The sequence below is a fragment of the Anas acuta genome, chromosome 2 (genome assembly GCF_963932015.1).
Source record: "Anas acuta chromosome 2, bAnaAcu1.1, whole genome shotgun sequence".
Classification (NCBI taxonomy): Eukaryota; Metazoa; Chordata; class Aves; order Anseriformes; family Anatidae; genus Anas; species Anas acuta.
In genome coordinates this window covers 30,649,451-30,664,517 of record NC_088980.1, presented here as the reverse complement: position 1 = coordinate 30,664,517, position 15,067 = coordinate 30,649,451, and the positions used below count along the sequence as shown (strand labels likewise).

At 35.7% G+C, this 15,067-nt stretch overlaps 1 protein-coding gene across 1 annotated transcript in view; it reads left to right on the top strand.

Annotated features, from left to right (window-relative positions):
• MEOX2 (mesenchyme homeobox 2) overlaps nucleotides 1-15,067 on the top strand; it is a 54,486-nt gene that overhangs the window by 32,559 nt on the left and 6,860 nt on the right. Inside the window, exon 2 of the mRNA XM_068674090.1 lies at nucleotides 8,057-8,229. Within this exon, the coding sequence (XP_068530191.1) occupies nucleotides 8,057-8,229 (173 nt within the window). The remainder of the gene's footprint in view (nucleotides 1-8,056; nucleotides 8,230-15,067) is intronic.

Sequence of the window (15,067 nt, the reverse complement as noted above, 5' to 3'; positions counted from 1 at the left end):
TTTATTTTATTTTATTTTATTATTATATTTTTATTTCATACGGGAATTAAAAATAGCCTTTGTTTAAACCTGAGTTTCAAAATTCTGGTAGCAGCTCCAATATTTTTGGCAACATAGTGTTTTCCCTGCTTCACAAAGCTAAAATGAAAACAGCAACTCAGTGTTTTAGGGAGATAAGACTTGTTGAGAGGTGATTATATAAGATTATATAAGTTCTCTGTGCTCTATATGCTCTTTCCTCTTCTTAAGCAGACACTTCTCTAAAGTTTGTAGTGCTTTAGATCTTTCATGTACCATTTTCACAGGAAAAACTGGTTTTCCTAAGTATCTTTTATACAATAAAGTAGGGCCCAGAGGAGTATTTTAATGCGTCCTTTAGAAAAGGTACAGCTGCTGCCAAGCAGGGCTTTCAACAGACCAGTGCTGATGACTGAGGCACATACAGTGTTTGGGGGATGGGGAGGAGAGGTGACTGCTCTTCATTGTTATTTTTCTTCCTTTGGATAGGAAAGAGCCTCTGTGGGAGACGTTTAGTAGGTGAGACACAAGGGAAAGAAGATTACATGAGCTCCTATCTCAAATACCGTTTTCTCCCTTTGTTGTCTTTCTTAGAGGATTCTCTGTGGAAAATTTCTTATTTTATATCTGTAAGCTACTCTTTCTCAGGAGGACTCACTGCTTGGTGGGTAAATGGTGGTGATAAGTCCCACCTTCATTTAATGAAAATCTGCAGCATGAAAGCTAATTAAAAAAAATGATCCTGAAAATAGGTAAACAATCTTCTTGTGTATCTGATGCTGCATGTAAGAGATGTATCTCCAGAACTCCAAACGGGAGTTTGAAGTCCCACTGGAAAAAGTCCTATTGAAATGCATCCTGTAAGGTTTCTGTAAGGGAAATTCTGTATCGACTTTTTAGACAAATTTTTAGGTTTTGCTTTTTCTTAAAATATCTTTCAAGTCTCTTTTACTAATCTAAGTAAAACTAAGCTGTAATTATACAAACATTTGTTATGGAACGTTTTCCACATGAAGATCTACTAAGGTGTAGCTATATGGGAGAATTCATATTTTGGCTTCCATATTTGCAAGGTTTAGATATATAAATATGCTATATAGTTAGATGGATCATATGACCTGTCATAAGTACATCATTTCCACCATAGGTATCTTCAAGAATCTATAGCATTAGCTATCATAACACTGTGAATCACTGTTTCCAATACTGTAGCATAATTCCTGGAATTGTAGTTTCAGGAAGCAGTAACAACAAAAAAGGTTGGCAGCAACAACTAGTAGGTAATGTTTCAGGATAGTATATAGAGTGTTTTAGAATACTGACAGGTTTTGCTATGCTAGTTCATATTTTTTTGGGGGGGAGTGAATATAAGGCTATTTTAAGTTGTAAATTGTCACAGACTGGGTTAAGAAAGCATTAACTCAATAAGTAAATAAAAGTTTGCTTTCATTAGAATGGAAAGAAATCTTCATGTAATTTTGACATCATACTTGTGCTACTGTGCCATTTGCACATGCAGGGTTGTGAATTATGGAAATGAAGATGGTGTTCATACCAATATTCAGAAGAGATTCTCTAAATATGTTTTGTGAGATTCACCTCCAGAAATTCTCAAGAGACACTCTAATTGACTATGTGCAGCAATTTGGAACTGCACTTTGAACTGAGCAAAACGTTCCAAGGATGCTGGAAAGCAATGGGCAGTGTTTTAAACACAGAGTAAGTTTACGTAAGTCTGAGCAATTTTGAATAGAAAATTTAGAAAAAAAACTGTAATGAAAAAACTGCTTAACATTATCTATTAAATGTCAAAAATGTTTGAAACTGACCATTTCTGGGTAAATCTTGTTCTCACATGTAGTTGTGGGCAAAATAATAGGAACCATATGGGGACCTTTATGCCAACTCCTTGCTTGTATCTCACTGAACTATTTCATTTTGTCATAAAGTATAGTTGACTATAAAGTATCAGAAACAATCAGATCAGGTAATTTAGTTGTATATAAGTACTTCCTACCATTAAAAAGTATTTTTTTCCTCTCTTTAATATCCCTTTGCAAAAGTAGCAACACAAAGTTGCTTATTTTGTTCATAAGTGTGTTTCAAATTAATGATATTTTGCTAGATTATTGCCCAGATACTAAAGTATTTTTCCCTAAGTTCACATTTCAAATATGTTGAAGGAAGAAAAAAAAAAAGCCTTTGGCATTTTTCTTTGGCAATAAGAGACTGTTGTCTCTTATTGATGCTTAGAAGCTCTAAACCTTTGTTTACATGTTAGTGATTTAAACAAATGTAGAGGAATTAAGTTTGAAAGAAATGCACTCAGAAGTACTAAGATACCCAGAAGCAGAAGCTTTTCACCTTGATTTATTTGAACAAATTTCTTCATTTTGAAGTAAAGAAATAAAAAAAAAAAAAGTAATAATTTAAAGTTTGCAGTAGTTGTTTATGCAAACACTTGAGCATTGTTTATAGGAAGGTATGTGTTTAAGAACATATAATTTATCCATTTTTGCTATAACTTCATAGTGATATAAATATAGAAATAGGTAGTTCATGTTACAGACTTTCTGAGAATAAGTGTTGGAAAATGTGAATGAAAGTTGGGAGACTGGATATTGAATAACAATTCTAGGGGTGAAATTCTGATGGCCTTTTTGTCAGAAATTATTAGTGTTTGCTGTCACCGCTCACTCTCAGTACAAATATCAGGATCTGCAAACCATCAGCAACAGCTAATGGAACACTAGCAATCTTATTCTTTGATTTATTTATTTATTTATTATTTTTGTCTGGAATCTTACATTGCAGGTATTAACTGAGAGAATTTCTGTCTGAGAAATGAAGTTACGTCAACTGTTGAACTGATAAAGGAAAAAAATAGCAGGTGCTTCTTGCAAATTCTACACCTGATTCTGACCCTACTCAGTTAGCAGCAGTTCTTTGTATCACTGATGTTCTAATCAGTATTTTTCCTTATTCTGTGAGCACTCCTTTTTTTTCCCTAGGCATGTATCAAAGGTGAAAATGCCAAAAGGTCCGCTTTTTCTGTTCCACACTCAGATGCTATGTTTGCTTGGTATGTTTCATCTCTCAGTGATGTAGAATGAAGGAAACAGGAACTCTGATAGGACAATACAAATGTTGGGATAAACAGCAATCTGTTCCCTTGAGTAAAGGTGAAGCAAATTTTGAGGGTGTGGACTAGCACAATTAGTAATGATATACATACATATAGATATACCTATATATCTATATCTATATCTATCTATCTATCTATCTATCTATATATACATCTATACATATCTATATACAGATATATATATATATATCTGTATATATTACAAATATAGATATTTGTAATAATTTTTGAGCTGCTGCTAAGCTTAGTAAAAAATCTAAGCTTCCAAAATCATTATGCCTTTTAACAGTCATTTTAAACTTTGAATGACTTTCTAAATGAATGACATTCTGTGCTAGTTATCAACAGGCATTTTTGTCTAACGGGGGATATTAAAGAGTTTTTGAAAACTAATACGAACAGTTATGAGAAAGTGGTATGACCTGAACACCTCAGAGCCATGTTTAACTGCCTACATTACTTGACATCCAAAGAACAAAGGTTTGCAAAAAGAGACTGATAAGGTACTAATACCTGCATGTAAGCTATGTATTGTGAGAGTGTGCCAGAATTCATCTGGGATAAAGCAGAAGACAGATAATATAGATTGCTGTATTTTTCATCAAGTGGTTTGTACCATCTGTATATATTTTATATGTGCCTTTTGAGAGGCAAGGAGTGTAACTTAGATCCATACAGGCTTTGTTCTCTGCCTCTACACCTACCATTTGGCATAAAATGTAGCCAGTAGAAGAAAATGAAGGTTTTTGGGACCTTTTTCTTTCCCTAGTTGCAACAGCTGCAAAACAGATGTGAGCTGACATTAGTTCTGCCAAAATTCTCTTCCAAGTTTCCCACCCATTTTCCACCAAAGAGAAACTAGTCAGGTGACGTGAACAGAGACCTGAAGGTCAGAAAGAGATGGGAGCTCCCAGTCCTAGTTCTACAGAGACTGTTAAAAATAAGCAAGCAAAATAACTCAATTTACTAGTTTCAGAGTTAGAACAACCAAAATTTAGGGCAGTAACATTTCTAGAAGTTGCTGAGTAGCATGTTGTTAATGGGAAATAAAAGGAAATCTGCACATGAGCCACAGTAACACTGCAACAGAGAAAATCAGATGAGACCAAGAGTTCCTAACTGGCATTCACCTAACTGAAAACAGCTAAGTGTCTTTTCAGATACATTTTCAATATCTCAAGTGCATTAAGCAAAATACCATTGTCTTGCTGGCCAGGCCTTTTCTGAAACAGATTGCCAAGGATTCCATTCATTCTGTTGTGTGAACCTCAGTACTATGAGGGAGAGTCTTCCTTGCTTCAGGTTTCTGCTTACCTCTCCAATATAACTTTCAGCTATTTTTGAGTATAACATGATTTTTTCAGAGTAAAAATGTCCTAAATTCTTATCATTTATAGTGACTCAAAGAGAGTAAAAGTGAACACTGAACAATGAAAAAAAAAAAAATAATTAATGGCTGAGCTCTTCCATATATTGTATGATGACTCAGTGTGACTACAGAAATGAGCTTTAAGAGCTAAACTTGCAGTTCCATCACCTAAAGACAATGGAACACACAAAGTCACGAAGGCTATCAGTAGCTGTAGTGGCCCTGGCACTGAATTTGTCTGAGTTCAATGCTACTGCAGACCAAACACATCTAAAGTAATATAAATATTAGTATTTTTCTGTTTGGAGGGGTGAGCAAGTGTAGGCTCTTGTCAAGTTCTCCATAGTTCCCCAAGTTCCCCAAGTTCCCAGGTTGGTTAACCTGCTCTATGATGAAGGAAATGTGAAGCAGGCCATGACAGCCCAGGCAGGTATATGTGACAAAGGGAAGAATCATTTGGGGATTTGTGTGCAGTCACACTGGCTGGGGTCTGCCTCTGCAGGAATACGTCTGCAAACAACAAGCAGTGTGGCAAATGCATTCAATGTCATGCACCAAACAAACAAACAAACACCCACACACAAAAATCCTGAAACTTTACCACTGTGTCAGTTTGCTGATGAAATCATACTGCTGACAGAACTGTGGCTGCCAGGCATTAACAATCTGATATTTTCTTAAAGGTAGCATGCAGCAATGGCAGGAATGTCTTAATAACCAGTTGTCCAAGCATGCTTATATTCACACAGGATCTGTGTGGGCTAACACTTCTAGCAGTGCTGAATCCTCTGTGCTGGCAAACATGAAGGACAACTGCTACTTTAGCAGTTACATTTCTTTCTCCTTAGCCCAGGAACATGGAATTTAGGTTCTGATGGCATTTATAAGTTGGGAACTCAGAAACATGAGTCTGACCTTTTGGACGTTAGCCTGAAAGATTACATGGCTCATTATGGCTTTACTGGCTGTACAGTCACCTGCTTTCAGAAAAAGTGATTGCATTACAAGTCTCAGACACTTATAGAAATTGAGATCCTCCTGAGAGATGTTTGTATGGGTACTCCCAAAGATTTTGACTTTGACTAGTCACTACAGCGTTGGCTACCAAGCTTTTAAACACCTAACACCACTTTCTATTTCATTTCCTGATTTATGTCTTTATTTGTAATACTGAAATTTTGTTATGGTGTCAGTGTCATCTGTAAGTGCATTACTTTTATTTAAGGTCACAACCTCCAGCATCGAAAACTGTCATGGATCTTTCTTGCAGTTATGGATATGCGAAGACTGCTTGGCTCATGACCTCACATGGGCCCAGGTTTATCAAGGGTGCAAAGAGGTCTTCAGCAATGACTTGCATGAAATACATTTTTGTGTTGCACTGTAGGTAATCAACTTGCACATCCACCTTCTTTCAAACATGTATGAAACACAACTCTGGTGGTATAAGGAACAGTAAATAATATAAAAAAAAATGGTTTAGGTATCTCTTTTCAGTGATTCATTGGAAAGCTGAAATAGAAGCATAAGAATTTAAGTTCGGGTCATCTATATAGTATTTGGACCTGCACTGGCATATGATGAGGTTGTAGAATGGGAAATTTGGGGGAAGAAAAGGTACGTGTATCTTCCTGCAACTGAAAAATGCAGACAGAAGTTACAGTGTCTAGTTTGCCAACTAGTATAAAAGAACTAGGTTTAAGGTGATTTTGATCTATCAGATTCTCTATCTTGAGTGGATAACAGACCTTGTCTCCACACTGCTGGTGTGTGTGCTGTCTAACCGGGTCCTTCCAAGAGAAGTCTGACTGTGGCTGGGGCCAAACATATCCCGTACCCATACAGCCACTTTTGAGGATATCCTCAGTATGCAAACCAGAATTACATCACACGTTCAAAGCAGAGTTCTATGTCATGTCAGCAGAAGAGTCGTGGTGATTTGAGATTTATAATGAGCTTTAAAATGTCATAAATTAGTGACTTTAGCACTGAGTTAAACATCAACAATTCTCCTGACCAAAAGGAAAAAAAAAAAAAAAAGTTTCCATCCAAACAACAGAGTAACTGATAAAAAGGTAAAAAGTGAAAACATTTTTTACGCTTTTATAAAATGTTGACAGTTGACTGTGATTTTGAAACTAGATTCACTGGCCAGTTGGACAGTCTCAGTCATGTTGATGATTCATCAGAGTCCCAGGGAATGATTTCTTATGGGCCTGTTCTTTTGGATGTTGATGCAGGCTTCTATTTAAGTCAGCAGCTGAAGTGTGAATTTACCTGTGACATTTTTAAGATAGTTCTTGAAGCCAGAATTTGATTAATGATACTCCTACTGATCTCTTGTTAATTTTGGATTTATAGGTATTGTATCATTCCCAAACTTATAAATGTCTGTTTCTCCTACAATTCTCTCTCTCTCCCTCCCTCTCTTTTCCTTCCCTCCCTCCCTCCCTCCTTCCTTCCTTCCTTCCTTCCTTCCTTCCTTCCTTCCTTCCTTCCTTCCTTCCTTCCTTCCTTCCTTCCTTCCTTCCGTCCTTCCGTCCTTCCGTCCTTCCTTCCGTCCTTCTTTCTTCTTTCTTTCTTTCTTTCTTTCTTTCTTTCTTTCTTTCTTTCTTTCTTTCTTTCTTTCTTTCTTTCTTTCTTTCTTTCTTTCTTTCTTTCTTTCTTTCTTTCTTTCTTTCTTACCAGTTTGATCTGTTTTATTTAAACAGACTTCATTGATACCCACTGAATAACTGTCACTGAGTTCAGTAGTTTGGCTCAGGACTGAATGCACCTCTTTCTGAGGAACCAGGAGGATGGTTATGAAACTTTGAGAAAAGCTCCTTTGATTGTGGCCAAAAGTATTTTTTGGTCATCAGCTGTAACAGTAAGAAATTTCTTATACTGACACTGGCTATGGCATAACTTCCTTACCTGCACCTTGGAATGGATAAGATGGGCCCCCATTATCACATGGGGTGTACTCACTGTTTTCTTTTTGATGCTTGTCAAATTTCCCATGGTTTGTCTGTTTTCGTTCACTGAAGGGTGATAGGACTAAACCTTAAAGTGTATTCTTTAAAATAGAGCTTTGGCTTAAGGTATCAGTGAAATGATAGAAGTTAGCAATTCTTGAAGTATTACTCATTAAAACGATACTCAAAAGATGCATATCCTGTAATGGCTGGATGCACTGAGAGTTGCCAGAAATGGGAAAGAGTTGAAGCTTTGCAGAACTTCTACAGAGAACCATTACGGAAATGAAACACTGCAAGGTTTTAGAGCTAATGTTTGATGTGCATGAATAGAAGCAGCAGTTCATGTCTGTCACAATTACTGCTGCCTTCCTGATTTACAGGGAAGCATCCATAGGTATAAAGGCAAAGGTGTGTTTCTGAGAAGAAAGTTTTAAGAATTTAACTTATGTGGAAGGCAGGCATGTTAACTTTGAGGTTGTTTCTTATTTAGCTATGCACTTCTCAATATTTCAATGTCATCTTTTTTTTTTTCTTCTTCTTCTTTTTTTTTTTTTTTCTTTTCAGATTCCCAGGAAGGAAACTACAAGTCAGAGGTCAACAGTAAACCCAGGAAGGAAAGGACAGCTTTCACCAAGGAACAAATCAGAGAGCTAGAAGCAGAATTTGCTCATCATAACTATTTGACCAGGCTGAGGCGGTATGAGATAGCAGTAAACCTTGACCTCACTGAAAGACAGGTACTGATGCAAAATAATGAACTTCAGATACTTGCTCAATATTTATTATGGTTAGTAGCTTTTCAAAGCAGAGCTCTTATGCTAATTATAAATATATCAATATATCAGATTGAATGTTTATACCAAAAAGATAGGTCAAGATAAGTCTATTATCTGCTATGCAAGTGTTTTTTATTTTTACATTTACTAGCTACAGACTCGTTTCATCTTGGAGAAAGAGATGGAAGACAAAGGCACAAGTAATATATCTGTTAAACTGGTGCACATCTTTTCTAGTCTGTCCACACAAATGTGGCTGAAAAAGTTGTAGGACCAAGTACAGCATGTGCAAGCAGTCATTTTGCCTGCATGCAACAAATATGAGCATCTTGTTTTAGTCTATTAAATATATGCAGTTGCCATTTGTCCAGAGTTTCTGAACATCCTGTTTCCAGATGGCAGCAAGAATGGGAACACCAGCAAAACTGGAATACAAGCATTTTTAACCACTTTATCTTACCCTGTGCTGTGAAAGCAGAGGAGATGATGGAATTTCTTATCACTGTTATTGGTTTCCTGCTCACCAAACCCTAGTCCGGGAAACACTTCTGCACATGCTCAAGTTTCATCATGCATGTTGTCACATTGATTTCTAATGGAATTATTCATGTTAAGTATGTACTAGAGTTTTCAGGACCTCATCCCAACACACTAAGTGGGTAGTTAGGTCACATCTCAAATAGTAATTACACCAATATAAGCACTTTAAAATGTGTTTTATTAAAAGCATTTAATACTGGACCCAAGTACATAAAATCTGATGAAATGTTATGTACTATTTTATCACTGAAGTTTAAAGAATTTTGCCCACAGATAGACAGTCCTCCTGTCTTCAAGAATCCATGATAGATTGAGGAATTGCTTAAGATAGTGAGTAAGTTGATGATGTATTCAAGGGAAAATGTTAAGATGACACTGAGTAGAGATGTCAATGTATATATTTGTGTATAATCATCAGATCACCCTATTGTGATAGTAATATTTGGTGAATATCTGGAGAACTATATATGCAGATACTTATGCTGACCATGTTTGATAACACTATGATCTGTGAACTCTAGATATAAGAAGCTTTTAAATCAATTGTCTTGAGTTTCATTAACATCTTATATAAATAGACATCTCAGTTAGAATCCATCCTTTTCTATACATGAACTCTCATTCAGTCACAAAAGTGAATGAAACAACAGTTTCTCTGAAGGTTTCTAGAGAAATCCTTTCCCTTCCAGCTTTTCAAGCAGAAGCCAGAAGTTTCTTTTTTGATGTGAAGATGTTACCAGGTTTCGCCAGGTCATTTTAATCCACTTAGATATATTTATGTTTATAGAGCACATGATTTTTTATCAGCTGATCAAATTTTGCCTTTTTCTTTTTCATTACACCTGAGTAAGGTTAGCCTAGACAATTAGATTAACTTCCACACTTCATTTTGACAGCTAAGGGGAGGAGGAATTAATTTTAATCTCAGTGAAAAGGATAAAGGTTTTGTAGAACTGAGAAACAACAGAATTAAAACTATCTGCTGTGCAATTTTATGGGAATCAGTCAGCTGACTTCAGCATACCTTCATTTTCAGCAAGGATGAATTTGGCCTGGAATTTAATTATTCTCCCTGATAAATTCTTTATTCTTTTCTTTGGTCAGGTTGAGTAGTATAACTAAATGAAGAGACTATTTTAAAGGAAGCAGATAAATTAAAAGCATTTGAATATTGTCTCTGGAGGAAAAAAGACAACCTATGCAACACAAGTGTGGATAATTCGTTTAAGTTATATGAGCATTTGCTGTTTTCTGGCTGTCACATAATGCATTATGTTGATAATTGTTATAATTTCTATGGAATTATAATTAGTATATCTAATTACCTAATCTAATTCTTCTCTGTTTTCCCAGATTATCTGAATGACAACTGAACTGCTAGAGATAGCTCCCTTCCTTCCTGCTTTCTTGCCTTCCTTCCTGTCTTCCTGCTTAAAGTCACCCTTACTTATGAAAGGAAAAATATTTATCCAGTTCCATATCTTACAACAATAAAATTTCTGAGAGGGGAAAAAAAAAATAGAGGCTAGCATAAAAACTATATTGTTAATACAAAACAAAAAGAAAATTGAGAGAAAAATCTGGGCATAGTTTTTGGTTTCTGAATCACACTGAGCCAAGTCATGTTGTCACTTCCAATGTCATCAAGTTTGAAATGTCTCTTTTTGAAATCAAATACTTTGCTTTAATAGTGTGAATAGGCGTGGAACTGGGCATGGGTTTGCATGGTATATGGCAGTCTTCAAAAGCTTAATGCAGTAAATCAAAAGGCTTGCACCTTTTTGCATACTTGTTTTATAGAAATACTTCAGTGACTTATAAAATAACCAAACCAAAACACCCCTCCAGTATAAAGCAGCTGTGAGACTAATATTTCTTTCTTTTTCAGTGAACTTGAACTCATATGCAGGACCTGTCCTTTCATCATTTGCAGAATTAATGATTATTCTTGAATGGGATAACTGTACCTATTTGTTTACATACTACTGTTATTACTTTCTTTTACTAGCTGTTCCAGCTGAGGAGATTAGATTTGATACCAATCTTATATATATATATATATATAAGAAAACAGTCTGTTCTCTAAAAATAATTATGACTAAATTAAAATATGTTGATGGGGTTTCCCAAATCACTCTCTTCAGTGACATAGCTTTTTCAGAGAATTACCATTTCTGAAATAGTTTCCCTAGCCTATTTTTACCTTAAAGGCTGCATTGCAGAAAATGGTAACTGATAGGCAGTAGTTCTTTTCTTCAGAAAGTTTGAACTTGTGAGTAGTTATAATATCTGTCTCATTGCAGGCTGTTATACCTATTTAAGTTGCAAGCTTTCTTGATTTCTCATGAAACAGCGAGTTTGCACAAAGAGAACTGAAACTTGTGGCAGATCATACAATGATATAAAATAGCAGTGATCATCATGCAAACTAACATATCCCCTCAGAAATTAGGTTTGAGACCAAAGTGCATATTCTACCATATTCAGGAGTTGGACTTATGGATGATCCTTATTGGTCCCTTCCAACTCAGGATATTCTATGATTTATTTATTTTTTACTGTTTTCATTATTGTTTAGTTCTTATTCTTATTTTAATTCTTATTTAATAATATTATTAAGAGGGCAGAGGAGCAAAAATGAATCAAAGGAAAGTATTGTTGGGTCATCCTAAAGTTACAACTTTCAGTTATTTGCCAAGATGAGAGAGAAATCATGGAGCATATTATCTCAAAAAAAAGCTCTATCTTCTTCTCAACTATAGCGCTAATTTCAACCATATGTTGCAGCTTAAAAGAGGCACCAACCTACTAACGCTTTATAATTACCTTTCTGGCTTTTAAACAAGCTGTAGAAAAAACATATGTTTGACCATATTAAAAGCTATATAAGGGTATTAAAGTTTTCTACAGTCATCAAAGTAAGGCTCCATTTGACTCTTGAAACAACTTAGAAGATCAGTTCAGACATAAATGACTCATGGAAGGCCATCTCACAAAAATAATAATAATAAAAACAAAACAAAACAACAACAACAAAAAAAAAGCATATGGATCAAGAAAAGGAATTAATCCTGTCACTCCCTAAAAAGGAAACCTGAGTTACAAGACAGGGAAATGAAATGAAATGAAATGAAATGAAATGAAATGAAATGAAATGAAATGAAATAAGTGCCTCAAATGCCTAGATACAGAGTGCACTTTGAGAGCATTATAAGCACATCTGGTGGAAGGATGGCTCTACTAAGGTACTGTAAGAATTCCAACAGGACAGGTACTTTTAATTCCTGCTCCATCTCCTATAGAATGCACTCATAATCCCTGCTCAACCAGCAGTTAATAATTTTCAGCTGACCTCAATTATATTTTGAAAAGACAGTTAGACTAAAAACTATGCTAGCTCCCTAGATATTTGTAACCTTGACAAGTGCATTCTTGGCTTTTTGTACATCCAGATAAACTTGGAGAAGGTTCCATCCAAACTTTTTAATATCTCACTGTGGGATGAAGAGAGGAAGCAGCTGCTGTGGGGTATCAGAGGCGTGGCAAAATGGACATTTTTATGGAGTTGATCCTGCCAAATATAGAAAGAGTAGGAGATCTTTCCACCTCACAGGATCTTTTTGCATGGAGCTAATCAAAAGAGCTACGTTGCAGTTCTGCAGGCTAGCTCAGGTTACCGGAATAAACAGTCCAAATACGTAATGTTTCTGTTTGCCAACATAAATGGAAAATCCCACCTAGTCAGATTAAATTTTGCGATGGCAATGAGAAGGTTTGTTTCTTCTTAGCTTTAACTTCCAGTATCCACCCCAAAGACACATATAATACATAAAATTCCTGAAACCTTTGATTTTGCATTGACAAGGAACACATTTTGTCAAAATGAAGAGTGTTTTGCATCTGTTTTTGGTTTCCACATATGTCATACCAACATGGATAGAGTGACAAAGGAAGAATCTTATAAATGTCCCTTTCTATGAGAACAAGAAGCAAGTATCATTATCATTTATATGCTTTTGGACAATGTTGATAGATTACCTAGGGCAGTGGAGTCATAAGACACATTGGAATATTAAATAGTTACAATTATAAAAATAAGAGAAATTTTCCATTAGAAAGGCTTTTCCCATACAAAGGTTATCTTGGATCACAAGTGACTTGACTGAAACCCTTTTCAGCATCGCAGAGCTGAGATGAGGTCAATCATAGCATTTTTTAGGCACTGAATTTGGGTGGTAAGATAATAGTTATTGGGGTGAGAAAGGCTCCACCAGAGAGTTCAGTGCCCCTCAACTGGCTATTTGTTCTGAACCACCTCTGGAGGAGTCCATGTCTCTCCATGGCATGCCTAACTTCCCAATTTAGGAAGTTGGATTTCTAAGGTTAGGTGGTGAAATTATTCCCTGTGTATTTTCAAACAAAATGAAAGTGTAGGTTGATATAACATAGTTGACTATATCTGTCTGATTGATTGTGCTGTCAAATCTTTACTGAAAGGGTTGTTAGGCATTGGAATAGGCTGCACAGAGAAGTGGTTGAGTCATCCTGGATGTCTTTAAAAGACGTTTAAATGTAGAGCTTAGTGATATGGTTTAGTGGAGGACTTGTTAGTGTTAAGTCAGAAGTTGGACTCGGTGATCTTGGAGGTCTCTTCCAGCCTAGATGATTCTGTGATTCTGTGATCTTCTCTGAAAGGCAGCTGCTCATTCCAAGCTTCCACTTGTTAAGCACTCTCTATATACCCTATAATAATGAGCCTGCATAGCTTGAAATCCTCTAGATCATTTCTTTAAACAAAGAATAACACTTTTTGTTAAGAGTAACACTTAATAAAATAAAGCTCAGTAATTGAGCAATATAAAAACCAGCAGTAAAAGATACTGTGCTAACTCAGTTTGTTCTTTCTTAGGAAAGAATGCTACTAGCAAACATAATTATATCTTGTGCATAATTTTGATTTGTATGGTAATTCTTAAAAAAAAAAAAAAAAAGTACATGGCTAAACTTCAAACAGCACACTTACTTTTACAGTATTGATCGAATTCAAACAAGCAATTCCATGTGCAAAGTTCCAAGTGCCTCAAGCTGTTACTTGTGAATGGATCCTACACCTGCAGAGAAACCCCATGAGGTTCTGGGTGGGGAGAAACCTCTGTTTCTGCCAAAAAAATATATCTATGTGATATAGACAGAAATATCAGCAGCTCATCTGGGTACTTTTACAAAGTAAGACTTCTGTCCCCTAAGCCAACCCTTTCTTAAACACAAGTCTAAGGAAGATGTGGCTTGTATTTTCACCCATTCAAGATGGAGATAGGTTTGTCATTTATGGTCACTTCAAAAAAAAAAAAAAAAAAGAAAGAAAAAGAAGTCAGGAGGTTGTTTTTTTTTTTTTTGGTTTTGTTTTGTTGCTTTTATTTGTTTTTTGTTTGTTTGATTGTTTTTGTTTATTTTTTATGCAGGGAATTGAAAAACTGTAGAATCTCTTTCTAGTTTCACTAGTTCCTTCCCCTCAGGGATGTCCTGCTGAAATTGTTGCAGCTTCTTGAGGTTTAATAGCTTTAAATCTGGATGTTGATTTTGGTTTAGTTTATCATCAAAAGACTCAGGATTGGGTTGTTTTGGAAAGCAAAAACAAACAAACAAGCTCCAGAATTCAAGCAATGAACTGTGTTTAAATGAATACAAGTGAGGCTGCTTCTCTCTTGGGCAGGGAGATGGTTTCCAAAGTCAGAAAGTCACAAAGAACTGTCATGGGCTAGTAGATTGTTTTGTGCTGAGTCAGCTTCTTAACTTTCCTTTTCATTTGACTTTCTTCATCCTAAAGTGGTAGCAGAGAAAAACATCAGCATACTCAGCTAAAAGCCAGTCTTGATTACACACTGCCTTTTAACTTTCACACTCAGTTTACTTGTGCAAGATGGGTGCAGAATAATGAAAGTTAGATTTTTTTTTTATCTCATGAAATAAAATGCTCTGCATTTTACTCATCTGAGTAATTCATGCAAGTGTCTATGCAAAGAAAAGGCAAACTTTAGCTCAAGATGATGTTCCCCACAAATTAGATTTCTACCGTGTGTTTCTTTTGTATATTTAAATATATATTCAAAGAATTGGAATAGAGATATATATATTCCAAAGAACTGGAATAGTAGACCCCCAAAAGATGTATTATAGGAAAATAAGGCACAGGGAGTTCTATCAGTAGCCCCACAGATTGCCTCTTTGACTCTGGACAAAGCAGAGAGACTAATTTTGT